This window comes from Globicephala melas, chromosome 19, assembly GCF_963455315.2.
Source record: "Globicephala melas chromosome 19, mGloMel1.2, whole genome shotgun sequence".
NCBI classification, from domain to species: Eukaryota; Metazoa; Chordata; class Mammalia; order Artiodactyla; family Delphinidae; genus Globicephala; species Globicephala melas.
Genome location: NC_083332.1, coordinates 6,886,370 through 6,912,128, shown reverse-complemented (window position 1 = coordinate 6,912,128; position 25,759 = coordinate 6,886,370). Strand labels below are relative to the sequence as shown.

General features: G+C 48.5%; 2 protein-coding genes and 1 long non-coding RNA gene across 5 annotated transcripts in view; 2 read left to right on the top strand and 1 right to left on the bottom strand.

The window, feature by feature from the left end:
* Window positions 1-7,131: 7,131 nt before the first annotated feature.
* TSKS (testis specific serine kinase substrate) lies at window positions 7,132-22,201 on the bottom strand. The gene is made up of 11 exons (XM_030849917.2): window positions 22,032-22,201; window positions 21,573-21,786; window positions 13,879-13,974; window positions 13,589-13,672; window positions 13,173-13,256; window positions 12,331-12,599; window positions 11,667-11,861; window positions 10,637-10,810; window positions 9,825-9,960; window positions 8,603-8,727; window positions 7,132-8,471 (listed from the first exon to the last, which is right to left on the bottom strand). The coding sequence occupies exons 1-11, from the start codon at window positions 22,199-22,201 to the stop codon at window positions 8,315-8,317; spliced, it is 1,704 nt and encodes a 567-aa protein (XP_030705777.1). The 3' UTR covers window positions 7,132-8,314.
* Window positions 11,658-25,759, top strand: part of AP2A1 (adaptor related protein complex 2 subunit alpha 1) — a 54,320-nt gene continuing 40,218 nt past the window's right edge. For 2 of the 3 annotated variants that reach the window (XM_030849889.3, XM_060288423.2), the window contains exons 1-2: window positions 11,658-11,875; window positions 12,196-12,344. In XM_030849889.3, coding sequence (XP_030705749.2) covers window positions 12,225-12,344 — 120 coding nt within the window. In that variant the 5' untranslated portion in view covers window positions 11,658-11,875; window positions 12,196-12,224. Of the gene's footprint in view, window positions 11,876-12,040; window positions 12,345-25,759 lie in introns of all 3 variants that reach the window. The other variant, XM_060288424.2, reaches the window with a different exon arrangement.
* Window positions 14,197-25,016, top strand: LOC132593893 (uncharacterized). The gene is made up of 2 exons (XR_009559885.1): window positions 14,197-18,065; window positions 22,610-25,016. It is a non-coding gene; the product is annotated as an uncharacterized lncRNA (long non-coding RNA).

The following is a 25,759-nucleotide window of genomic DNA, read 5'->3' as shown; positions in this document are numbered from 1 at the left end:
CATCCTAGCATCATTTCCACTGTATTCTTCTGGTTAAAGCACGTCACTAAGCCAGACTGAAAGGGAGGGACCTACAGAGGGTATGAACACTAGGCTTTATGGCTCATTGAGCCTCTAATGAAACTGACTCCCCCAGCAGTTAAGTCTGTGTGCTCCTGCAGCCACTGCTGTGGGCTGGGGTGCGGGAGCTCCCTAGTTTCTGCTTTCATGATTGCAGGAGATAATAGCTACCCTGTAAGGGTGCTTTGGCAGCGCTGTTCTGAGAGACTGTCCCAGAGATGTAGCCCAGGGTCCTCTCCTCCAACCCTTCCTGACAGTTTCTGTCTTTATTTCCTTGTATTCAACCCATTCTGCTTAAAAGAACTAAGGTAGCTTCTGTTACCTTCCCTTGAATTTTGACTAACTTGTAAACATTGCCACCGAGGGCTTACTGCCAGGGGCAGGGAAGTATATTAGTTTCCTGGGACTTTTGTAGCAAAATACTACACACTGGGTGGCTTAAAGAGTAGGCCTTGATCGTCTCACAGTTCTGGAGGCCAGAAGTCCAAGGTCACGGTAGAGGCAAGGTTGGTTCCTTCCAGGGCCTGCGAGGGTGACTCTTTTCCAGGCTTCTCTCCTAGCTTCTGGTGGCTGTCTAGCAACTTCTGGTGTTCCTTGATTTGTAGAAACATCACCCCAATCTCTGCCTTTATGTCCACGTGGCGTTCTCCCTGTGTGTCTGAGTCCAAACTTGCCTTTTTATTATAAGGACACCAGTCATATTGGATTAAGGCCCATTCTCATTACCTCACTTTTTAAAAAAATTTTATTTATTTATTTTTGGCTGTGTTGGGCCTTCATTGCTGCACGCGAGCTTTCTCTAGTTGCGGCAAGCAGGGGCTACCCTTCGTTGCAGTTTGCGGGCTTCTCCTTGCAATGGCTTCTCTTGCTGTGGAGCACAGGCTCTAGGCGTGCGGGCTTCAGGAGTTGTGGCACGCAGGCTCAGGAGTTGTGGCTCGCGACTCTAGAGCACAGGCTCAGTAGTTGTGGTGCACCGGCTTAGCTGCTCCACGGCATGTGGGATCTTCCCAGACCAGGGGTCGAACCCGTGTCCCCTGCATTGGCAGGCAGATTCTTAACCACTGCACCACCAGGGAAGTCCCTACCTGATTTTAACTTGATTACCTTGGTAAAGACTGTCTTCCCAGTCAGTCACATTCTGAGATACGGGGGTAGGGGCTAGGGCACCAAAATATATTTTGGGGGGGACACAATTCAATTTATAATGGAGTAACACTTTTCAGGGGAGAAGTTTGATGAGTTTCACAGATTTACCCCAGAGGGCTTATGCAAATAAAGTTCTTTTCTATTTTTCCTAAGATCTATTTGGAATTTATTTTACAGTAATATATCAGAAAAGGATCTAAATTTTATATATTTTAAGCAATAACTCTGTGGTTTAATAAAAAGTATTTGGTCTTTGTCATTAATGCCTGGTGTAGGAGAGGGAAAAAAACACACCTTTTTTTCCTCTACCCTCTTCTGTTCAGTGTATGGGGCAAATTAGACTGATAAAGACAGAGTAACAGGGAAAAAGTTTTATTATTAAGTATGCATGTGGAGGCCTTCATAGAAAAGTGAAGACCCAAAGAAGTGGATAGGCCTGAGAGCTTATATACCTTTTTAACAAAGAACAATAAATTGTGGAGATGCAATGTGACAAAAAAAAAAGTTTTAGGCTAGGGGTGATAAGTTGTGGGAAAGTGACTAGGATATATATATGGGCAAAACTAATGGAAGACAAGACCCATCTTGTTGTCAACTTTCCATCTTCTTCACGGTCATAAAACTGCCCTGGGGGGACTTCCCTGGTGGTGCAGTGGTTAAAAATCCATCTGCCAATGCAGGGGACACGGGTTCGAGCCCTGGTCCGGGAAGATCCCACATGCCGTGGAGTGACTAAGCCCGAGCGCCACAACTACTGGGCCTGTGCTCTAGAGCCCACGAGCCACAACTACTGAAGCCTGCGTGCCCAGAGCCCGTGCTCCCCAACAAGAGAAGCCACCACAAGGAGAAGCCCGCAAACCACAATGACGAGTAGCCCCTGCTTGCCGCAACTAGAGAAAGCCCGCACACAGCAACGAAGACCCAACGCAGCCAAGAAATTAGTTAATTAACTTTTAAAACTGCCCTGGGAGAGGGGATTTATGCAAGTCTTCATTTCTCAGAAATTTCTGCTTTTAGTCAGATAAGAGTAGCTCTGAGAAGGCTTCCTTCTGCATCTGTTAATTCTCATTTGCCTCCAGTTCCAAATAATCCTTATGCCAGACTGGTGTATTTTGCCCCTTCAGTGCCACAGAGGTCCTAAAAATTCCTAAAAGACAATATTCCTTGGAATGTCTCAGTGATAAAAAGTGTTTTTGGTATGCTGGTGAGATGGCTCTGGGCTGAGGGGCCTCTAGGTAGCTTCAGGAGAGGGCCTGGTCTCCAAAAAGAACAAGCAGTGATTCGAGTGTTGGGACTGTCAGCCCCACCTTCTGGCCTCTTGGGGGTGGGAGAGGGACTGGAGATTGAGTTCAGTCACCAATGGTCAGTGATTGACTCAATCATGTCTAGGTAATGGAACCTTCATAAAACCCCTGAATTGTTGACCTTCTGAGTTGGTGAGCATATAGAGGTGCTGGGAGGGTGGCATGCCCAGAGAGGGCATGGAAGCTCTGCATCTCTTCCCCCATGCTTCGCCCTATCTATGCCTCTTTCCCCTTTGGCCCTTCCTGGGTTGTATTCTTTAGAATGAGCCAGTAATAGTAACTGAAGTGCTTTCCTGAATTTTGTGAGTTCTTCTAGCAAATTATTGAACCTGAGAGGCATGGATCATGGGAACTCCTGAATTTGTAGTTGGCTGGGCAGCACTGGGGGAAGACTGGGCACCCCATTTGCAGCCAGCACCTGAGGTCTTAACCTGCGGGGTCCGGGCTAACTCTGGAGGGTTAGTGTCAGAATTGAATTGAGTTGCTAGACACCTAGCCGGTGTTGGAGAATCAGAGAATTAGTTAGTGTGGAAAAACTATTTGATGTCAGGGGAGGAAAAAACTTTCACCCCCCCCAATAATATTTTGAATAATTTCACTATTCTTGGTTGCTTTATAACAACATATTTGTCAGATATTATTTTATATGAAATTTTAATATTTATCTTTTTTTAATCTATTTTTTAAATAAATTTCTTTACTTATATTTTTTATTTTTGGCCGCACTGGGTCTTCATTGCTGCGCGTGGGCTTTCTCTAGTTGCGGCGAGCGGAGGCTACTCTTTGCTGTGGTGCACAGGCTTCTCATTGCGGTGGCTTCTCTTGTTGCGGAACACAGGCTTTAGATGCACAGGCTTCAGCAGTTGTGGCTCACGGGCTCTAGAGCGCAGCCTCAGTAGTTGCGGCACATGGACTTAGTTGCTCTGCAGCATGAGGGATCTTCCTGACCAGGGCTTGAACCCATGTCCCCTGCCTTGGCAGACGGAGCCTTAACCACTGCACCACCAGGGAAGTCCATTTTATCATCTTTTTAATCTTCCTTCAGAACCACATGATTAGTGTTACCTTATATTTTAATATATTGGCTTTAGACCCATCTTATTACACTTCTGTAGAAAAAAAAAAAAACTTTGCTTCTCTCATCTTATTTCTTCAGAAGACCTTTAGAATAATTGGATAAAATTCTTTAAAAAATAATCTCATTGGGATTTTGATTGAATTTGCATTAAAACCACAATGGAACTTGTATAGAATTAACATCAACACAACATTCAGACTAGCTATCCAGGAAAATAATTACTCTCAGGTATTCAAGCATGCTTTAAAAGATACATTTGAGCCTTAGGGGTACGGAATTGGATTACTCATAGCCGCTAGTCCTTGGCACGCACTACAGTTATGTGGGCACAGTTATTAAGCTATTATCTCTTGGTTTCAAATTCACTCCCTTGTGAATCTGGGACTCTGGGACACTGCAAACCGCACTTCTTCTTTGCCAACTGGCTGTGTTCGACTCTGCCAATAGGGGGCACCAAAGGGACTGTAGAGCCTGGAGGAAGCAGTGGGACTGGGCTCTTCCGGTTTGCTCTCTGCTTATTTCCTGTCAGTTTCTTGTTCTCATCAGCATCACCCAGCACAGCTTCTTTACCCCAGATGAGGCAGTTCCTTCCTGTAGCAGCTGCTAAATCTAGTTTGCGGTTTTTCCAAATCTTGCACACCCTCACAGATGCCAGCACCATTTCAGGGTGCTTCCAAGGAAGGTCCTAGTCCCTGGTGGTCCTCTGAGGTCAGATACACCTGCACCATCTGAACAATCCCCTCCTCCTCATGGTCTGAGTTTCATCTTCAGTGAGCCTCTCATCCAAGTGTTTAGTTTTCATAATTCTAACCTATATCCTTTGTTTTCCTGCACCAGGGGTGTTAGCTGCTTCCTGTAGTTACTACGACCGTGATAGCATAGGGCTCTCTTTCTGCCTTTTCAGTTACCTGGTTACCAACACTTCATACCTAAGTAACATTTCTTTATATGAAATCATCTCTGTGAAAATAACTGGTGTGATTTCTGTCTCCTGAATATATCTTATTTTATTTTATTTATTTATTTATGGCTGCGTTGGGTCTTCGTTGTGGTGCACGGGCTTCTCATTGCTGTGGCTTCTCTTGTTGCAGAGCAAGGGCTCTAGGCGCACAGGCTCAGTAGTTATGGCACACGGGCTTAGTTTTTCCGCGGCATGTGGGATCTTCCCGGACCAGGAATCGAACCCGTGTCTTCTGCATTGGCAGGTGGATTCTTAACCACTGCGCCACCAGGGAAGCCCTCCTGAGTATATCTTGGCTGACATCAATATTGGCAAGAAGCAGATTGTCAAAAGATGGGGTTTGGAGGTGGTTTAGTTGTTTTTTTAGGATTTGAACGTAGCGATGAGCTCTTTGCCAAAAAATGGGATGCTAGTAATCCGTACTCTGCAGTGGCATCATGGTAAATCATATATTAGCATCCACGTTGACTGTGATGAGGTTCCAACTGAAATAAGTGACTTGGGGGATCAAGTACTACTGCAATTAACCTTTAGGGCACTAAAAATGGCCACAAGGATAGTGATATTCAGTTGAGTCTTTTACCATGTTTACCTTTTTTTTAATTTTAATTTTTAAAATTTTCTATTTTTTGGCTGCGCCGTGTGGCTTGCAGAACCTTAGTTCCATGACCAGGGATCTAACCTGTGCCCCCTGCAGTGGAAGCATGGAGTCTTAACCACTGGACTGCCAGGGAAGTCCCTCAGTTGAGTCTTGACTGCTGTGGTTCTTGGTGCAAAGAGTGACCTCAGGAAACAGATCCCCAAAATGGGATTCTGGGATTAGGTGTTCATCTGCTTGAACTTCAGTGAAATGATATCCGTGTAGGGGGAAAATGGGATTACTGTTATCCCTAGAATACATTCATTGTCTCTAGGAGGAATATAAAATGTTGTAATTCTGGTTCTTTTACCCATTAACTATGTATCCTTGTGTAAATAATTTAACCTCTCTGGACCTAGTTCCTCCTCTGTAGCTTCCTCAGTTCAGGCTGCTATAACAAAATTCCAGACACTGGGTAGTTTAAACAATTTATTTCTCACAGTTCGGGAGGCTGGGAAATCCCAGGGCAAAGTGCTGGCAGATTTAGTGCCTGGTGAAAAGCTTGCTTCCTTGTTTGCAGATGGCTGCCTTCTTGCTGTATTCTCACGTGGTAGGGAGAGAGACTGTCTTCTTAAAAAGGCACTAATCCCATCCTGAGGCTCCACCCTCATGACGTCATCTGATTACCTCCCAACGGCCCCATCTCTAAATACCACCCCATTGGGGATTAGGGCTTGAACATATGAATTTTGAGGGACACAGAGTCCATAGCACTATATAAAATGAGAATAATTATTCATCCTCTGAGAGATTTTAGATCCCCCAGTTCCCACTGTCTTGTTGGTACAAACAGAACCACATTAATAAATCTCATACCTGCTATCTTCAAATCTATAAATCAATTAGAGAGAAGTAACATCTTTATAATGACATCTTATAAACCATGAATATGGTATAATTCCCCATTTGTTAAGGTCTTTAACTTCTCGCAATAATATTTTAAAGTTTGATGTAGGGATCATAACTTATCTTTTGTTGGATTCCTAGACATTTTTTAGTTTTACGCTACTTAGAAATAGCACCATTGAAAGTTTTTCATTTTCTAAACTTTCATCACTGGCATACAGAGATAATTTTTTTATGTCACCTTTTATTCAGCTTCCTTGCTAAACTCACTGATTTTTAGTAATTTATAGATTCCGTTGGATTCTCTTTGATTATATGTACCGTTATGCCATCTCAGAATAATGATAGTTTTCTTCCTTTCCTATCCTATAGTCTCTCTTTTCTTACCTTATTGCAATGGTATTAGAAGAATAGGGGTTACCTTTGGGGTAGGAGGAAAGGGTAATGATTGAGGTTCAGGGAATGCTGGTCAGGTGTAGTTTCTAAATCTCGGTGGTGGTTACACAAACATGTCCACTTCATGAATTCATTGAGCTGTTCACTTTTTTTTTTTTTTTTTTTTTTTTTGGTGGTACGCGGGCCTCTCACTGTTGTGGCCTCTCCCGTTGCGGAGCACAGGCTCCAGACGTGCAGGCTGAGCGGCCATGGCTCACGGGCCAAGCCGCTCCGTGGCATGTGGGATCTTCCCGGACCAGGGCACGAACCCGTGTCCCCTGCATCGGCAGGCGAACTCTCAACCACTGCGCCACCAGGGAAGCCCTGTTCACTTTTTTTTAAACGACTGGCTTTTTAAAAAAATTTATTTATTTTTGGCTGCATTGGGTCTTTGTTGCTGCACACAGGCTTCTCATTGCGGTGGCTTCTCTTGTTGCAGAGCGCAGGCTCTAGGCCCGCGGGCTTCAGTAGTTGTGGCACACAGGCTCAGTAGTTGTGGCTTGGGGGCTCTAGAGCACAGGCTCAGTAGTTGTGGCGCACGGGCTTAGTTGCTCCGCGGCATGTGGAATCTTCCCAGACTAGGGCTTGAACCCGTGTCCCCTCCATTGGCAGGCAGATTCTTTTTTTTTTTTTTTTTTGTGGTACACGGGCCTCTCACTGTTGTGGCCTCTCCCGTTGCGGAGCACAGGCTCCGGACGCGCAGGCTCAACGGCCATGGCTCACAGGCCTAGCCGCTCTGCGGCATGTGTGATCTTCCTGGACCGGGGCACGAACCTGTGTCCTCTGCATTGTCAGGCAGACTCTCAACCACTGCGCCACCAGGGAAGCCCTAAGCTGTTCACTTTTAACTTGTGAACTTTTCTGTTTATATTTCAACTGTACATTTAAAAATAGTATTAGTGTGGTGGTTTAAAATATATACACAAATTGACATTCTCTTAAAAATATGTCTGCAAATTCTTTGACACACCCTGTGAGTATGATCTGGACTTAGTGACTCAGTTCTAGTGAATATAAAAAGAGAAAATGATGGTATGCAACTTCGAAGACTAGGTCATTAAAGGCATCTTAGCTTCCTGCTTGTTCTTAGACTGCTTGCCCTGGGGGAAGTTAGCTGCCAAGAGAAACTGAGGCCTCCAACCAAAAGCCATGTGAATACGCCATCTTGGAAGTATAACATCCAGCCCCAGGCAAGCCTTCAGGTGACAGCAGCCCCAGCTGATATCCTGACCGAAAACTCTTGAGGACCCTGAGCCTGTACCATCCAGCTATGCCACTCCCAGATTCCTGACCCTCAGAAATGTAAGATAATATGTTATAAGCAGCTAAGTTTTTTGGAGGGGAGGGTAGTTTTTTTACACAGTCGTAGACAATATCATTATCTAGTAAAAGTCATCCTAAAAAATGTTGGCTTGACAGGCTCAAACTGCACCACAGAACCTTATTTCTACCCCCTGCCTCCTTTTCAAAGAACTGTACTGGACTTCCCTGGTGGTCCAGTGGTTAAGACTCTGAGCCCCCAATGCAGGGGGCCTGGGTTCGATCCCTGGTCAGGGAACTAGATCCCGCATGCCGCAACAAAGATCCTGCATGCCGCAACTAAAAGATCCTGTAAGCAGCAACTAAGACCCGGTGCAGCCAAATAAAAAAAGCAAATAAATAAATAAATAATAAAAGACAACAAAAACCCAAGAAACTAAAGAACTGTACCACCATCGACACCCTGTTGGCTGAGGACCAAGTCATAGTGAGCACAGAGGCTGGTGCATGGCGCGTGTGCAATTTTACTGGCCCTCTTCTGGTGCCGAAAAGGAGATGGAATTCATGCCAGCATGAGGGGCCATTTATTGCTCAGGGGTTGGGCCCCCACGTTTTGGGGGAGTTCCCCCATCATTTCCTCTCCCCATTGTCCCCATGGACCCCTCGAGTGGCAGGTTGCTGAGTTGATCGTGGAGAGAGCACATCTTCAAGTGTAGATAGTCCAGAGCGGCCACCTTCTCCCTGTAACGAGAGAGTGGGCAGTTAGTACTCGGGAGGCCCGATGCCTCGGGGCTGGTGTGGAAGCCGGGGGTGACTCAAGCCCTTTCCGCAAGACCTCACCCTCCTCCCATGCCCTCAGCCTCCTTCCTCACTCTGGCTTCATCTTGTCCGTCAGCAGCAGGTTCTTGGCCCGCAAGGCTTCGTCTTGGGCCAGCCGAAGGGTGGAGCTCAGGGCCTCTGCCCTGACATGTTTGGCCAAGGCCTGGCGCTCCAGCTCCTGGGGAGAGGAGTGTAGGTGCTGTTAGGCTTGCTGGACTGGGCTGGGAGTGGAGGGGGATCTGGATCGTGGAGGGCAAAGGGCAGGGTCTCCTAGGGTCCTCCTTCCTCCCCCAGAGTATCCCATCATGCCTTGAGCCTGAGGCTGACCCCAGCATCCCACAGTGCACTGGGCCTCCCAAGTCCCATTGTGCACTAGACTTGTGTCTGTCCCACTATCTGTCCCCTACTGCACTGGCCTTCTTTGTCCCTGTAAGCAGTAAATCAGCATCTATCACATTGTCCCCTAATGCCCATGAGCCATCATGCATTTGATGTCTGGGCCCCGGTATCCTATCACATGGGGATCATCTACATCCCATAATTCACATTATGGGATGTGACCCCCAGCCTCTCAGTCACAGTAATAGTCCTCAGTGCTCTGGTTCCCTATATCCCACAATGTACCAGCCCCCATGTCCTATCATGTCTTAGTCCTCTAGATCTGCCACATGACTGTCTGTTACTGTCTCTTTTGTCTGTTTCACCCACTACAACTCATATCCCATCATACATTAGGCCAATATCCCATAATATACTAGATCTCTATGTTTCAGAATGTACACCAGCCTCAAGTTCCATCAGTTATTGGGCCTGAGTCTGTGTGCAATGCCTCACGAAGAGCTGTGGTTCCATTTCCCATAATGCATTAGCTTACTGTGACCTGCTATTCGCTGGGTCCCCTCTCTGATCTCAGTGATCCCATATAATGCATTGCCTCTCTTTAAGTCTCATAGAAAATCAGGCTTATATTCCATGAAGCTATAGACTGGTGTTTGTCTCCTCTGTCCCACAATGCACCAGATCCATGTCCCATCATGCTTTGGGCCCATATCCATCACCCAAGCTTCCATAATGATTGACCTATGACTCACTAGACACCAAACAGCTCCCCTCTCACCCCGTCCCGAAGTATTAGAGCCAAGTGTTCCCCCAACACCTCCTGCCCACAGCTCATCCTTCCCATCCTGCCACACACCAGAAGTGTCCTTGTGCCTGGGGCTCCCCCGCCCTGCCCTGACCAAAAAGTGGGGCATAGTGGCCCATGGTCCTTGGTACCAGAATCTTCTTGTGTAGCCTCTGGCAGCTGGGGCAGGCAGGAACCAGGCCCTTCTGCTTCACCTCGTCCACTAGCGGGGTCAGCGCTCGCTCCAGCAGCTGCTGCAAGAACTCCGTGGACAACTGCTGTCCCTGGCTGGGGGAGGGGTAGTCACCAGGTGAAAGAGGCCTCGGACCAACTCCATTCCCAGGATACACCATGCCCATCTCCCCAGCCTCCACCCAGGTCCCGTTTCCACTATGCACCCAGGCAACCTTCCCACCATGCACTGGGCCCAAACTACAGTTCATCTGGTATGCTCTGGTTTCCACAGCGTGGGGAGATCTCACAGTGCCTGGGGATTTCCACCACACGGTCCTCGGTTCATCAAAAACTCACATTTCCCACAGTGCACTAGTTAAAACCGATCCCATGTTGTATTGGAAATGCTCTGCACCCTTCCTAACACAGATCAAGCATGGTATCTGTCGACTTCCAACACCCCAAGGTCTCATTTCCCTACGATGCACTGAGAAAACCTGCCTCCCACCCAGTACCACTGCCCAGCCTTCCCACAATGCACTGGAAATCCAAGATGCTCGAAAAACATCAAGTCTTTCTTGCGTTCCACAAGACACTGACTTCACCTTGTGGGGAGGGAAGAAATGTGACTCCCATAATGCCGCGAGACTGGCCCATCCTGCAATACATGGGGATGCCCTGTCTCCCACAATGAATTTCCCTCTCCACTCTTGCTAAAGTCTCATCTCCTTCAATGCTTGGTCCTCAATACGATGCAGAATGCACCTGGAGCCAGGCGCTGCCCCCTTACCTGGCACAGCGGGCACAGGAGCCTTGGGGGGCCCGATCCAGGTTCATAGAGAGGTCAGACCCTCTACGAGAGCTCTGAAAGTGCCGCCCAAGCTCCTCCAGAATCGGTTTCACTGGGCTCAGCGCCTCCAGTTCGCTCCTCAGTGAAGCCACAGACACTGCTGACCGCTCCACCCTGCGGTGTGAGAGTAAACAGTACAGTGAGGTCGCTTCTCCAACAGTATACAGGCATCCTCCGATTTTTGAAAGTTCGCTTTACCCCACTTCATTTTTACAAAAGGCCTACATTAGTACCTGTTTTCACTAACCAAAAGAAGTCCGAAGAGGATTTGCCCTTTTATGCAAAAAAGCGCAAAGCATTTGTTTTGTAGCAAGCTGTTACAGAAGCAGGACACGCTCCAAGCAGCGAGAGTGGCGCCACCAAGCCCCTTCTCCGAGAACTACACTCAGTATCTCAGCACCAAGCCACCATAGCTTTGAACTGTGTTGTCTATGGCCACCTGTGCTTTATCTCAATTTATTTTGTGCATCTGTTAGCAAGATGTATTCTAAGGTAATTGCTTCTTCGCTTTATGCTATTTTGGCTTACCGAAGGTTTCACAGGAACTGCTCTACTTTTGGATGGCAGGGAAACCTGTAGTCCCAGCAAGGCTCCACCCAAAATTAGCCCAGCACCTCTGTCTCCACCCAGTTTTCAATACCCCGCTCTGCCTTGCCCCCTCTGCTCTGATTGGTACCTCCTTTTGCATTTTATTGTCGGGAATGTACCTCCCTGTTCTCTAATTGGTTTCCCCTGTTCCTGCTTGGCTCCGCCCCTTGTCCTTGTAAGGTGTGGAACTCACCTCTTCTCTAAGTGGCTCCGCCCCTCAGTGCTTCTTAGGTATAACACGCCCCTCCCTACTCTCTAACTGGGGTTTCCACCTGTCAGTATATGCGCTCCACCCGATTGGCTCCAGCTGATTGGCCCACCCCTTTCCCTCAAGGCTCCGCCCTCCCACCTCCCCGCCCCGTGCGCTAGTCTGGGTCCTTACATGGTGCACAGCTCTTCCGTACGGCCCCGCAGCTCTTGCAGGCCCCGCGCGGCCTGAGCCTGCTCGCGCTGCGCTCGCTCCCACTGGCCCAGGAAGCTGTCGATCCTGCCGCCTAGGCCCCCGAGCAGCCGTAGGGCCTCCTGCACGGCCCCCTCCTCCTGATGCCACCGGGCGGTCAGTGAGGACACCTCCCTCCTGTAAGGGTAGAGGTAAGGAACGCGTCAGGGCTAGGTTTGAATACGCCCCCGTCCGCCGCGCCCCGCCAAGACCACGCCCGTGGCTCCGGACCCACCCTGTCCCCGAATTCTCCTGTCCTGTTCATTTATTGGGATCCTCTCATGTCCTCCAGAACCCTGCCTCTATCCCCTTATCAGGTATCCTGGCCTTCTCTCGGCCTGCCTCCCAGCCCCACATCAGCTCCTCCAGACACTGCCTCCTCAAGATACCGCTCGCGCCAACCCTGTCCCCCGGAGTTGGAGCCTCCAAAGACCTGCCACGTCCCAAAACCCGCCCACCTCATTTTCACCAGACGCGGACCCCCCTGCCACCGTGGGCCCTATGTTCAAAACTCGGTTCTTCGAAGTCCTGCCCTTCCGGGTCACCGCCCCCAGAACGCTCCTCTTCGAGGCTCCACCCCCTGGGCCCATCCCAGGATCCCACTCACCTCAGCTCCTCAAGGTAGGCAGAGACCTTCTGCAACTCCTGCTCGCTCACGATGGGGCCCTCCCCTGCCCGGGGCCCCATTCCCCAGCCGCCTGGGGCCAGGCCTCGCCGTCGTGGTGATCCGTCGGGGCTCCCTGGCGGGCTGGAGCAGCCTGGGGGCTGGGTGGCGAGGCCCAGGCCGTGGCGGGAGAGGCCAGCCTCCAGCCCCTGCAGCTCAGCCTCCTGCCTCCTGGGCGTCTCATCCTGCATCTGGAGGTAGCGCAGCTTCTCCTGGGCGGGGAAAGAGGGCAGGGTTACTGCGTCCGGCCCCTTGCCTCCCACCACTACCACCGCCTCCACCACCAAATCCGCCCAGTGAATTCCTGAGGCTGGAAAGTGAATGGATGTGGACACGGGATATCGGGAAGTCCCACCTGAAGTCCTGATGGACTCCCGCTTGCTGTTACTAGGGAGGGATGCCCCATTCGAAGCCCAGCTGGAGTCCAACTCACCTTGGACTGAATGCCTGCCTCTTTGTCTCCATCTATCCCTCCACCCTCACTCTAATCCTCGAAGGCATCCAATTCCAGTCCCTCCTGTTTAGGAAGAACAGCTGAAGCTTTTCCAACATTTTGGTGGGAAATGAGTGGGTATGTGGGCAGGACAGGCATTCCCACTCCAAGTCCGATACGAATCCGTCTCTCCGGGACTTGAATATGACTGTGCATGGAAAAGTATGACCATGAACATGAAGGGGCAGTGTGGTGGTGGTGGTGGCAGGGCGAGAAGTCCCACCTGAAGTCTACCTCAAGTACCTCGGTTACTTGAGTACCTTCCTCAAACCCTTAGACACCTCCCCCTTACCTCCAGCAGGGCAGAGTTCTGCTTCAGGACGTTGGTTTTTATTTCAGCATCTTCCACCGACCGGGTCACCTTCCGGCAGTTCTCCTGGGTCAGGACACCAGGGCAGGGCACCTGCCTTCGCATTCCAGTTCCGCCTCCCAACCCTTACCCTCGCTATTTTCCATATAGCCTCCACCCCCCGCGTTTAAGGCACGCCCCCTCCTTCCGCAAGGTCTGCCTTCTGCTTATTGGTCTGCCCTTTCCCGGCTTGGTTCCCTTGGCTAAAGAAATGGTTCTTCCTCGGACCTCTGCCATACTCCTTTTCCACTTCACCCCACCTCTCTCCTGTCCACCACTCCATTCCTCCCCTCTTCCTCTCACCCTCTTCCTACTTACGCTTCCTACTCCCGCCCCGTTCCTGCCCCACAGCGGCTTACCTTGAGTTGACTACAGTACCCTTCTAGTTCTTCCGCCTCTTGCCGCCTCCTCTCTAGATTCTCACTCAGCACAGAACACTCACTCTGGAGCATGGAAGGGAGGAGAGGTTAGCCAGGGCCTCAAGGAGACACCCCGTGGGGAGGAGAGGTGGGAAGCTTCCTTTCCCTTCTGAGCCTCATTCTCCCCAACTGGGCTATGGGTGCATTGAGTTGGAGGATAGCTCTAAGAGGGCAACGTGACCCTGGAGGAAGAGGAGATGTTGCGGGAGGGGGCGGGTGGTCCTCACGACCTGCAGCGTGTGCACGTGCTGGTTAACCCGGGTGGTCTTTTCCTTCAAGCTGGTGATGGAATCTTTGGCGTGGACCAATCCACTGTTAACCCAGCTCTGGGGAAGAATGGGAGACAGGTGGGTCAGTGGGTGCGTGGGAGCAAACCCCAACCACAAGAGAAAGTCTAGAACTAGCTTTACACCTGGATTCTGCCCTGGAATAGCTGTGGAATTTGGGGCCAGGGCTGCGCCTCTTTGATTCTTGGTATAAAACCGGGGGGGGCAGCCTCGTTTTCTGCTTAGCGGATGGCAAGAAAAATAAGTAGGATCCAGGAGGGAGTCGGGGGTGGGAAGCTCAGACATGGGGGAGAAGGAGGTTGGTCTTAACCTGAGATAAATGCCTTTGGGGTCCACATACATAAATAAGATAAACTGTTAAAACACATGCCTGTCTTTCCCTCCAGGCAGTGGAGAATTCCAAAGATAACCCACTTTCCAGATATAAGCACTCACGATGCACCAGGCCAAGCTCTTACCCACATTTTCCTTTTTATTCCTCACAACCACACCTTTTGAGGTTATTTGCCCCATTTTGCAAGCGAGGCAAATGAGGCCCAGAGAGGGGATGTCCCTTGTACTCCCGGGTACACGAGACAGGAGGTGACCTTGTCAGAATTTATGCTCAGAGCCTTTGTTTCAAACCATGACGCCATATGGCCTCTGTTCATTGCTACCTTATGTCACCATAAAATGCTTTGTGACTCCTGTCAAACAAACTGGCTCAGGAGGGATGAATATCTATCATGGATCTCCACTCTCCCATTCCCACATTTATAGAAGAGTTAGCCTGGTACCTCACTGCTCAGCCAAAGATGACAATTCCCAGCTGCCTTTCCAGCCAGGTGTGGCCATGTGGAATATGAGTGGAGATAATGCAGGCAATTTCCAAGTCATGCCTTTAATAAAGAAAAGTAGCACACCTCCCTTTCTCTCTCCCTACCATGTTGATAGCTAAAGCCAGAGCAGCCATCTTGGACCATGAGATGGAGGACACAATATAAAAGAAGACTGGGGCTTCCCTGGTGGCTCAGTGGTTGAGAGTCCACCTGCTGATGTAGGGGACGCGGGTTCGTGCCCCGGTCCGGGAGGATCCCACATGCCGCGGAGCGGCTGGGCTTGTGAGCCATGGCCGCTGAGCCTGCGCGTCCGGAGCCTGTGCTCCGCAACGGGAAAGGCCACAGCAGTGAGAGGCCCGCATACTGCAAAAAAAAACAAACCGAATCCTCAACGCTGTGAAGCCGCCATACTTAATTCCAACCACTTATGAATACTTTTATACATGTAACCAAGAGAACATTTTCCATCTTGTTGAAACTATGCTACTTTGTACCTTTTTGTTACAGCAGCCAAACTTGTGGCTTAATAGCTGAGCCCCCAGAACACTGGAGCCTCTAACCTACTGCATTTGAAGAGACCTGCTATACTTGAGACATTTATGTGAGCAACAAACTATCCTGCTTCCACCAGCTATTTTGGTTTCTTTCACAGCTGTTGAACTAATACACAAAGAGAAAAGAGAGAGCAAGCTTTCTCCATTGTAAAATGGGAACAACTTCACATTTCTTGCATAACTGCTCTGGAGAACAAGTGTGATAAGAAATATTGTATTAAGGTGACATCAGCAAAATGGTGGAGTCAGGAACCCCCAAATTCCACCCCTCCAAACTGGCCAAAACTATGAGTCAAGTCATTGAGGGGATTATAACAATCATAAATATATATGCACCTAATAGAGCTTCAAAACACATGAATCAAAAACTGTTAAATTGGGAATTCCCTGGCAGTCCAGTGGTTAGGACTCTGTGCTTTCACTGCTGAGGGCCCAGTTTCAATCCCTGCTCAGGGAACTAAGATCTGCAAGCCCCACAGTGTGGCCAAAAAGAAAAAAAAGACACTGACAGAATTGAAGGGAGAAATTGACAATTTAACAGTAATGGTTGGAGACTACAATACCTCACTTTCAAGAATGGATTGAACAACTAGATCAACAAGGAGATAGAAGACTTGGACAACACTATAAACCAACCAGACCTAACAGGCACCTACAGAACATTCCACCCAACAAAAGAATACACATTCTTCTCAAGTGAAATTGAACGTTGTTCATATGGTCGAGGACAGACCATATATTAAGTGACAAAACAAGTCTCAATAAATTTAAAAGGATTTGAAAACAAAGTGTGTTTTCTGACCTCAATGACCTCAGTAGAATGAAATCAGGAATCAATAGCAGAAAGAAATTTGAGAAACTCACAAATATATGGAAATTAAACAACACACTCATAAACAGCCAATGGGTAGAAGAAGAAATCACAAGAGAAATTATACTTAGGAATGAGGGAAAATGAAAACATAACATACCAAAACTTGTGAGATGCAGCAGAGGCAATACTTTGAGGGAAATTTAGAGCTGTAAACACCTACATCAAAAAAGAACTTAAGGGCTTCCCTGGTGGTGCAGTGGTTGAGAGTCCGCCTGCCGATGCAGGGGACACGGGTTCGTGCCCTGGTCCAGGAGGATCCCACATGCCGCGGAGCGGCTGGGCCCGTGAGCCATGGCTGCTGAGCCTATGCATCCGGAGCCTGTGCTCCGCAACGGGAGAGGCCACAGCAGTGAGAGGCCCATGTACCGCAAAAATAAAAAAAATAAAAGAACTTAAGATCAGTAACCTAATCTTCCACCTTAAGAAACTAGAAAAAGAAGGGACAACTTAACCCAAAGCTAGCAGAATGAAGGAAATAATAAAGATTAGAGTGGAAAAAAATGAAATAGAGAATAGAAAAACAGTAGAGAAAAATCAACAAAACCAGAAGTTGGTTTTTTGAAAAGGTCAACAAAATTGACAAGTTTTAAGCTAGACTGACCATGAAAAAGAGGAAGAAGGCTCAAATTACTAAAATCAGGAAGGAAAGAGGACATTACTACCAATCTTACGGAAAGAGAAAAGATGAAAAGGGAACACTATGAACAATTGTATGTCATCAAAAATTGTATGTTTCATCAAAAGATGAAAAGGGAACACTATGAACAATTGTATGTCATCAAACTTGATAATCTAGATGAAATGGACAAATTCCTAGCAAAACACTAACTCAAGAAGAGCTCGGACATCTGGATAGACCTGTAATAAGTAAAGAGGTGAGTTAGTAATTTTAAAACTTCCAATAAAAAAAGCCCAGATGGCTTCACTGCTGAATTCTACCAATCATTTGAAAAAGAGTTGCTGCCAATTCATCTCAAACCCTTCACCAAAAAACAAACAAAACAAAACAAAAAAAAACCACCAGAAAACAAACAAAACAGAAGAGGAGGGAACTAACTCATTCTATGAGGCCAATGTTACCCTGATACCAAAACCAAAGACATCACCAGATAATAAAACTACAGATCCATATTCCTTCTGAAAGCAGCCACAAAATTTTCAACAGAATACTAGCAAACCAAGTCCAGCAGCGTATAAAAAGGATTATACACCATGCCAAGTAGGATTTATCCCAGGAATGCAAAATTGGTTCAACGTGAAAATTAACCCATGTAACATTCTGTATTAGTGAAATAATAGGGGGAAAAAATACAATCATGTCAATGAATAGAGAAATAGCATTTGACAAAATCCAATGCCCTTTCATGATAAAAACACTCAACAAACTAGAAGCACAAGGGAACTTGCTCATCCTGGTGAAGGGCACCTACAAAAAAGAAAAAAATTTAAAACCAATAAAACCCACACAAAACCATGGTGGTTTAAAATATGCCCACAAAGTTTTTGAGGCTCTTTTAAAATGTGCAGCCTTATTCCTGTCACTTGAGTGTCAGCTGGACTTAGTGACTCATACCTAGTAAATAGAATAAGGCAGAAGTGACGGTATGTGACTTAAGAAATGAGTTCGTAAGAGGAACCATGTCTTCCTTCTTGCTCACTCTTACTCTGGAGAATGATAGTTGCCATGTTCTAAGCAACTACCTATGGAGAGGCCCGTGTGGCAAGGAACTGAGGCCTCCAACCAAGAGCCATGTGAGTGCGCCATCTTGGAAGCCCAACCTCCAGCTCCAATCAAGCCTTCAGATGACTGCAGCCCCTGCCAAAATCTTGAGTACAACCTCATGAGAGACCCTAAGCCAGAACCACCCAATTAAGCCACTCCAGGTCTGTTGTTTTAAGGTCGGGAATCATTTGTTTCACAGCAATAGCTGTGATATTTTTAAACTGAAGACCTAACGGTCTTGGATTTCCCATAGGTAGCTGTTCTGGGAAACTAGGGGAGCAGGTTCTGGAGTCAACTCAGTTCTTCCACTTACTAGCTGTGTGACCTCAGGGAGGGGACTTCACCTCTCTAAGCCTCTGTTTCCCTACCTGTAAAATGGGGAGGGACTAACAACTACCTTCACAGGGCTGCTGTTAGGAGGAACACAGGCTAACCCAGAAAGGCCCTTGGTCAATACTTGGGAAAAGAGAAAATGCAGCTAGGGTCCCTGGAGGTGAGTTTTAGCTTCACTGCTAGCCTTGGCTAAAAAAGTGAATGGCATGGTGGTGGTGGGGAGCCAAACCTGGGGATAAACCTCTCCTTGGCCATCCACATGCCATGCAACTGGACAATCCAATTCCCCACTCCGAGCCTGCGTTGGTTTCCCTTCTTGTCAAATGGGAATGAGGATACCTTGCTCAGATGGTGGTGAGGAAAGGTCAAGAAGATGATAGGATCCATAAGCCAAGTGCAGTGATTAGTGTCAGCATCGTTAAACATAAAGACAACACGACAGGACCTACCAGGAAAGGGCTTAGCACCAAGACCCTACAGCAGCCTCAGGGAAATCTGTAGACAGCAGGACAAGTTCCAAGCAGGACTCAAAAGACCTCTGGCCATTTCCGCATGGAGGCACTGACCTTCCTCCAAAGCAATACTACCTCCTCAGTTGCATCCTTTGGCCTCATAAAGATGTCAGAGCTTAAGACAGGAGCCAGGGAATTCCCTGGTGGTCCCGTGGTTAGGACTCCATGCTCTCACTGCCAGGGGCCTGGGTTCAATTCCTGGTCGGGGAACTAAAATCCCACAAACTGCACAGCACGGCCAAAAAAAAAAAAAAAGCCAGGAGCCAAAGCTGTTTGCTTCACCATTCTTCTGCTGACCCTCCATCCAGTCTGGGAATTATCACTCTCTCACCCAGGGTCTCCATCGCTCCCAGGTTCTCTTCCTTTCCTCTCTAGTTCTCTGTCCCACCTCTCTCTCTCTGGTGTCCGTTCCTTCCTTCTCTGGGTCTCTGGCCCCCTCTAGCTCTGGTTTTCTGTCTCTGTCCCCCTCCCCAGGTCCCCATCCTCCTCTCTCTGGGTCTCTGTCCTCCTTTCTCTCTGGGTTTCCGCCCCACCCCCCTCTCTGCCCATCTCCAGATTTCTCTCCCGATGTAGCTCAGATGCTGTGTGCCAGCCTGTGTTCTTCCTGCCCACCTCCTCACGGTTCCTGCCCATACCCTAAGGTGTTGACTGACAGTACTTTTTCCATTTTATGGAGAAGCCCCATAGAGGCTGATGCTCCCCTGCAGCCCCACAGTGAGCCGCAGCTGCATCAGACCTTGATCTTGGCCGCCCAGGGCTCTTTCTCAGGCATCACAATCCTCTGGAGGATGTGACTCAGAAATAGCTCCGGTGGGAGGCGGACCTCTGCAAGTGCTGCCTGAGCGATGCTGGAAGAGAAGGGGAGGAAAGTGTTCTGGCGGGAGGGGACGCCTCCCAGGCCATCCATCCCACCTGGACTCTCTCTCTCTGCCTGCTGGCTTCTCTCCACCTGGTCCTCTTACCCTGGACCCTTGCCCAGCCTGCCTGCCTCCAATCTCTCCCCTCCAAATGTCTCCCACCCGGGGCCAGAGGCATCTTCTAGGGAAAGAAAGCATCACACTCGCTAAGCTTCTGGTCCTGACGCTGCTTCTTACAAGCTCTCTAACCTTGCAGGGGGTCACTCCACCTCTCTCTACCTCACTTATTTTTGTTTTCATCTTCCTTGCAGAACCTCTAAGAGAGGAAAACGAGAGCCTCCCCCCCACCGTAGGGATGTAGCACAGTGCCTGGAACATAGCAGATGCTCAGTAAATGGGTATGGAGCCCAAATGCCGTGTTGCTCCTGTCCCCTGCCCAGGAACCCTCAGTGGCTCCCCATTGTCCTCAAGAGAATGGAGAATGCCCACATTTCTCAGCCTCTGAGTCCTGTGCCCACCCCCTGCCAGCCTTACCTCTCCCACACACCACAATCTAGCCACAAGGACATGTTCCCCAGGCTCTTTTCAACTCCTGCCCTTTTGCGTATGCTGTTCCAGCTAGGTGGAACACCCTTCCCTGTATTCTGCCTTCCTTTATCTTCAAGATCCAGCTTGTGTGCTGCCTTTTCTAGAAAGCCTTCCTTGACCATGGTCGGCTGGGCCAAGGCCTTCTTCAGGGCTCCCACGTGACCTCTACTGCCCCCAGCAATGCAGGTGCTGACTCCTAAGCCCGGCTCCACTACTTAGAAGCCGTATGACTTTGGGTATGCTAATTAACCTTCAAGGGGCTCAATATCTTCATCTGTGAAATGAGGATAAAAATAATAACTAACTATTCCATGCATACAACTGACTATTGTGCTAAACATTTTACATGAACAAATTTCATTTCATTGTCATGACAACCTCATGAGATGGGTGCAATTCTCTCCAGAACTCTGTTTTGGGTGCTGCTATATTTCCTCTTCCTAGAGCAGTGCCTGGCACATTGTAGGTGTTTAAGAAATATTTCTTGAAGGAACAAACACATGCATCTCCATTTTACAGATGAAAGCACTGAGGCTCCTGGAACACAGAAAGTGCTCAGTATGTGCTAGTGAATCTTTTTTTTTTTTTTTTGGACCATGCTGTGTGGCATGCGGGATCTTAGTTCCCTGAGCTGGGATTGAAGCCATGCCCACTGCAGGTTGGAATCCTAACCACTGGACCTCCAGGGAATTCCCGCTAGGGAATCTTATTAGTATCATTCTGGCCGTGATTATTGTTAGTGTAATTCTCAGTGTCCATGTCAAGCCAAGTTCAGGGTCTGACCCAGGAGAAGCCTGGCAGGGGGTGAAGGTTGGTGGGAGAGTTAAAGGACCAAGCTGTAGCATTCTATGCTCTAGTCAGGAATTCTCTAAATTCTCCTAGGTCTTGCTCACCTCCCAGTTTTGCCCCACAGTCTGAGGTGGTCCACTCAGAGAACTCCTGCTTATCCATCAAAGCCCAGTTCCAACACTGCCTCCTCCAGAAGTTTTCCCTGATACCCCTAGCCTGGTTTGAGGGGCCCTTTTCTGGGATCCCCAGTGTTACCTCCATTATGGAATTTGTCACCCCAGTCTGTATCTGTCACTCCCACCAGACGGGGGGCTTCCCTGGGGCAGGGACCTGGCCCGATTCCTATCTGTGACTCCAGCTTCACCCAGGACATTTGGAAGTGACTGAATGAACAAAAGACCAACTCGCAGGCAGCCGGCAGCATTCACCCTGGATGGAGCAGATTTATGGCTGACTGTAGGGCCTCAAAGGGTGACACGAACCTTCTCATTCCAAATCAAGAAGACACCCCCCCAAACCCATCCTCAGTATTTGCCTACCACCAGGGGAGAACCCTCGTATTCCCCAGCCCGGCCGAGGGCCCGCTCACCAGTATTTCCGTGATGTCTGGGTCATCTGGAGCCCAGGGTGGGATGGGCACGGGCAATGCCATCAGGCTGCTGTCTTCCACGGTTGAGTCTGTCCCCGAGGAGTCGGTGAGCTCCATGGTGGCCAGGTTGAGCAGGGACACATTGGTGCAGGCTGAGGACCGTTTGAGGTTCAGGCAGCAGTGCATTGGCTCATAGGACATCCGAGGCTCCACCCTAGGGAGGAGAAACAGGCAGGAGGGTCAAGATGCCACCCCAGCAGGGTATGGCCCCTCCCACCTCCCTGTCTGCACATTCCCTACTCTCTCTGATTTCAACCTCGCCGCCTGCTTTCTTCTTTCTCCTCCATCCCTGCTGCCTGTTTTCCTCCCTTTCCACCAGCACCCACAGTGGGACTTGTGCTCTGTCAGAGGCAAGGGCTGGGTGCTGGGACCGCCCCCGACAGGGTGTGACAAACCCACCCGTGGAAGGACACAGCCTTCTTTTTCTTTGAGATCCCTTTGACTGGGCTGGTCACACCCCCAGGAGCCTCGGGGACCAGCTGGGAGCGACTCTCGACCCCCGCGGGGGGGTCCCCAGCCTCATGGATCTCTTTGGACTGCCAGATCGTCTTCACCACCACGCTCGCCATGGCCTGTGGAGGGCCCGGCTCCCAGGGGCTCCTTCCTCTGAGGCTCTCCACCTACACTGACCACTGACCCTCAAGGTCCCCTGTCCCCACAAGCCTGCCTCATAAAGGACCCAACCAAAGGGCCCCAGTAACGGGGGGGGGGCACAAGGGTGGGGAAACGTGACTTGGCACGTTCCCCCGGGGGGGGCTCAGTGAACTCTTGTTCAGGATTCTAGTTCTACCCCGATCTGTCCCTCCCCTTCAGAAACACAGTGAAATTCCTTCTAGTCCAGAACTTAGAGTGGACGGACCCACTGGTTCTTGGGAGGGGTCCAAATTACCTTTCCCTGAAACTCACTGTGGGGTCACCCAGCCCCCCCATTCAGACTTACTTCATCATGTAATACATTGGATTTGTCACTTTCCCAGGATCTGCGGGACGATGAGGATTGAATACCAGCGCTGGAGGATCTTACATTCTACGGGGGGTTGGAAGGGGACAGGCAGGCAATAGAAACAAACCAAAAATACCAAATGTCCGAACGTGATAAAAAGGGAATCAAAAGTGGGTGATGGCCATGTGGACATTTGTCAAAGCTTGTCGATTTGCGCACCTGGGATCTGAGCCTCTTATTGTGTGTGAATTCTGCCTGTTAAAGGGTCTAAGCAAGCACTGAACTGTAGTTCATTATGTGCATGTTGAATATTTGGAGTTGTGTTAGACCCCGGGACTGCTGTAACAAAGTCCTGCAGACTGAGCGTCTTAAACCATAGATAGTTATTGTCTGAAAGTTCTGCAGGCCAGAAGTCCAAGGTCAAGGTGTCAGCAGGGTTGGTTCCTTCTGAGGCTGTGAGGGAGAATCTGTGCCTCTCTCCTAGTATCTGGTATCCTTAGGTGTTCCTTGGTTTGTAGATGGCCATCTTCTCCCTGTGTCTTCACACTATCTTCTCTGTGGAACTGTTTATCTCTGTGTCCAAATTTCCCCCCTTTTAAGAAACTGGACATATTGGATGAGGGCCCACCCAAATGACCATGTCTTAACTTGATCATCTGCAAAGACCCTATTTCCAAATAAGGCCAAATTCACAGCTACTGCGGGTTAGGACTTGAGTGTCTTTTGCAGGACGTAATGCAACCCGTAACAGGGTTGATGAGTACTGATATCTGCAACTTTGTTTTATTCTGTTTTTTAATTGTTTTTTTATTGAATAAATTTGACTTTGTTGTTGTTGTTTTGTTTTGTTTTTTGCCACGCTGCACGGCTTGTGGGATCTTAGTTCCCTGACCAGGGATCAAACCTGGGCCAAGTCCTAATCACTGGACTGCCAGGGAATTCCCAGACATATAGTGTTTATAAATTTAAAGTGTGTCTTACTTTGATACATTTATATATTATAACATGATTGCCATTGTAGCTATATTATCACATAATTATAGCACAATATTGTTATCTATATTCACTATACTGTGTATTAGATCTCTATGGCTTATTTACTATTTGTTGCAAGTTTGTACCCTTAAACAACATCAATCGTATCTCCCACACCCTATCTGCTGGTAACCACCATTTTAATCTTTTTTTACAGGTTAGACTTTTTAAGATTCCACGTATAAGTGAAATCATACAGTACTTGTCTTTTCTGTCTGGTTTATCTAGCTTAGCATAATGTGCTCAGGGTCTGTCCGCGTGGCTGAAAACAGCAGAGTATCCTCTTTTCTCACGGCCAGATAATATTCCATTGTGTGTATATACCACCTGGTTGTTTCCATATCTTGGCTATTGTGAATAGTGCTATTTGCAACTTACTTTGAATGCATTAAAAATACATGATGGGAAAAAAAAAATACATGATGGGGGCTTCCCTGGTGGCGCCGTGGTTGAGCGTCCGCCTGCCGATGCAGGGGACGTGGGTTCGTGCCCCGGTCCGGGAGGATCCCACATGCCGCGGAGCGGCTGGGCCCGTGAGCCATGGCCGCTGGGCCTGCGCGTCCGGAGCCTGTGCTCCGCAACAGGAGAGGCCACACAGTGAGAGGCCTGCGTACTGCAAAAAAAAAAAAAAAAAAAAATACATGATGGATTTGGACTTCCCTCGTGGCACAGTGGTTAAGAATCTGCCTGCCAACGCAGGGGACATGGGTTCAAGCCCTGGTTGGGAAGATCCCACATACTGCGGACAACTAAGCCCGTGCGCCACAACTACTGAGTCTGCTCGCCTAGAACCCGTGCTCCACAACAAGAGAAGCCACCGCAACGAGAAGCCCGTGCACGGCAACGAAGAGTAGCCCCCACTTGCCGCAACTAGAGAAAGCCCGCGCGCAGCAACGAAGACCCAACGCAGCCATAAATAAATAAATAAATAAAATTAAAATAAAGAAATAAATTAGGATAACTTGGGGAAAAAAAAAAAGACTCCTGCGCTCCCAGTGCAGGGGGCTTGGGTTCGATCCCTGGTCAGGGAAATAGATCCTGCATGCATGCTGCAACTAAGAGTTCACGTGCCGCAACTAAGGAGCCGGCAAGCTGCAACTAAGGAGCCCGCCTGCTGCAACTGAGACCCGGCGCAAGCAAATAAAATAAATAAATTTTTTAAAAATTAAAAAAAAAGGGGCTTCCCTGGTGGCGCAGTGGTTGAGAGTCCGCCTGCTGATGCGGGGGACACGGGTTCGTGCCCCGGTCCGGGAAGATCCCACATGCCGCGGAGCGGCTGGGCCCGTAATCCATGGCCGCTAAGCCTGCGCATCCGGAGCCTGTGCTCCGCAACAGGAGAGGCCACAACAGTGAGAGACCCGCGTACCGCAAAAAAAAAAAAAATAAATAAAAATAAACAAATAAAACACATGATGGATTGATGGATGGAGGAAGGGAAGGCCAGATGGACTTGTGATAAAGCGAGTGGAGTAAAATGTTAATGCCAGCATTGGGGCGATGGGGTATATGGGTGTTTGCTGTACAGTTGTTTCAACTTTCTGAATATTTAGAAATTTTCATTGTGAAATGTTGGAGAAGAAACTGGGTGATGGGGATGAAATGATATCATGGGGGGGGGGCTTGCTTTAAAATAATCCGGTGGGGGGTAGGGAAGTCAAATGCAGGGGATTATAAATGAAAGAATAAAGGTCATATGTTGATAACTGTTGGAGCTGGGTATATGGGGGTGCATTATACCCTTCTGCTTTGCAGGGGTATATTTGAAAATTTCTATAACACATTAAAAAAAATTTTTTTGTGTTTTTATTTTTTGGCTGCGCCGCGTGGCATGTGGGATCTTAGTTCCACAACCAGGGTTTGAATCCAAGCCCCCTGCATTGGGAGTGCAGAGTCTAAACCACTGGACCACCAGGGAAGTCCCTTAAAATGTTTTAAATTGAAGTATAGTTGATTTACAGTGTTTCAGGTATACAGCAAAGTAATTCAGTTTTTTATATATATATATATGTATATATATTCTTTTTCAGATTCTTTTCCATTCTAGGTTATTACAAGATAGTGAATATAGTTCCCTGTGCTATATAGTAGGTCCTTGTTGTTTATCTATTTTATATAAAGTAGTGTGTACCTGTTAATTTCCAATTCCCAA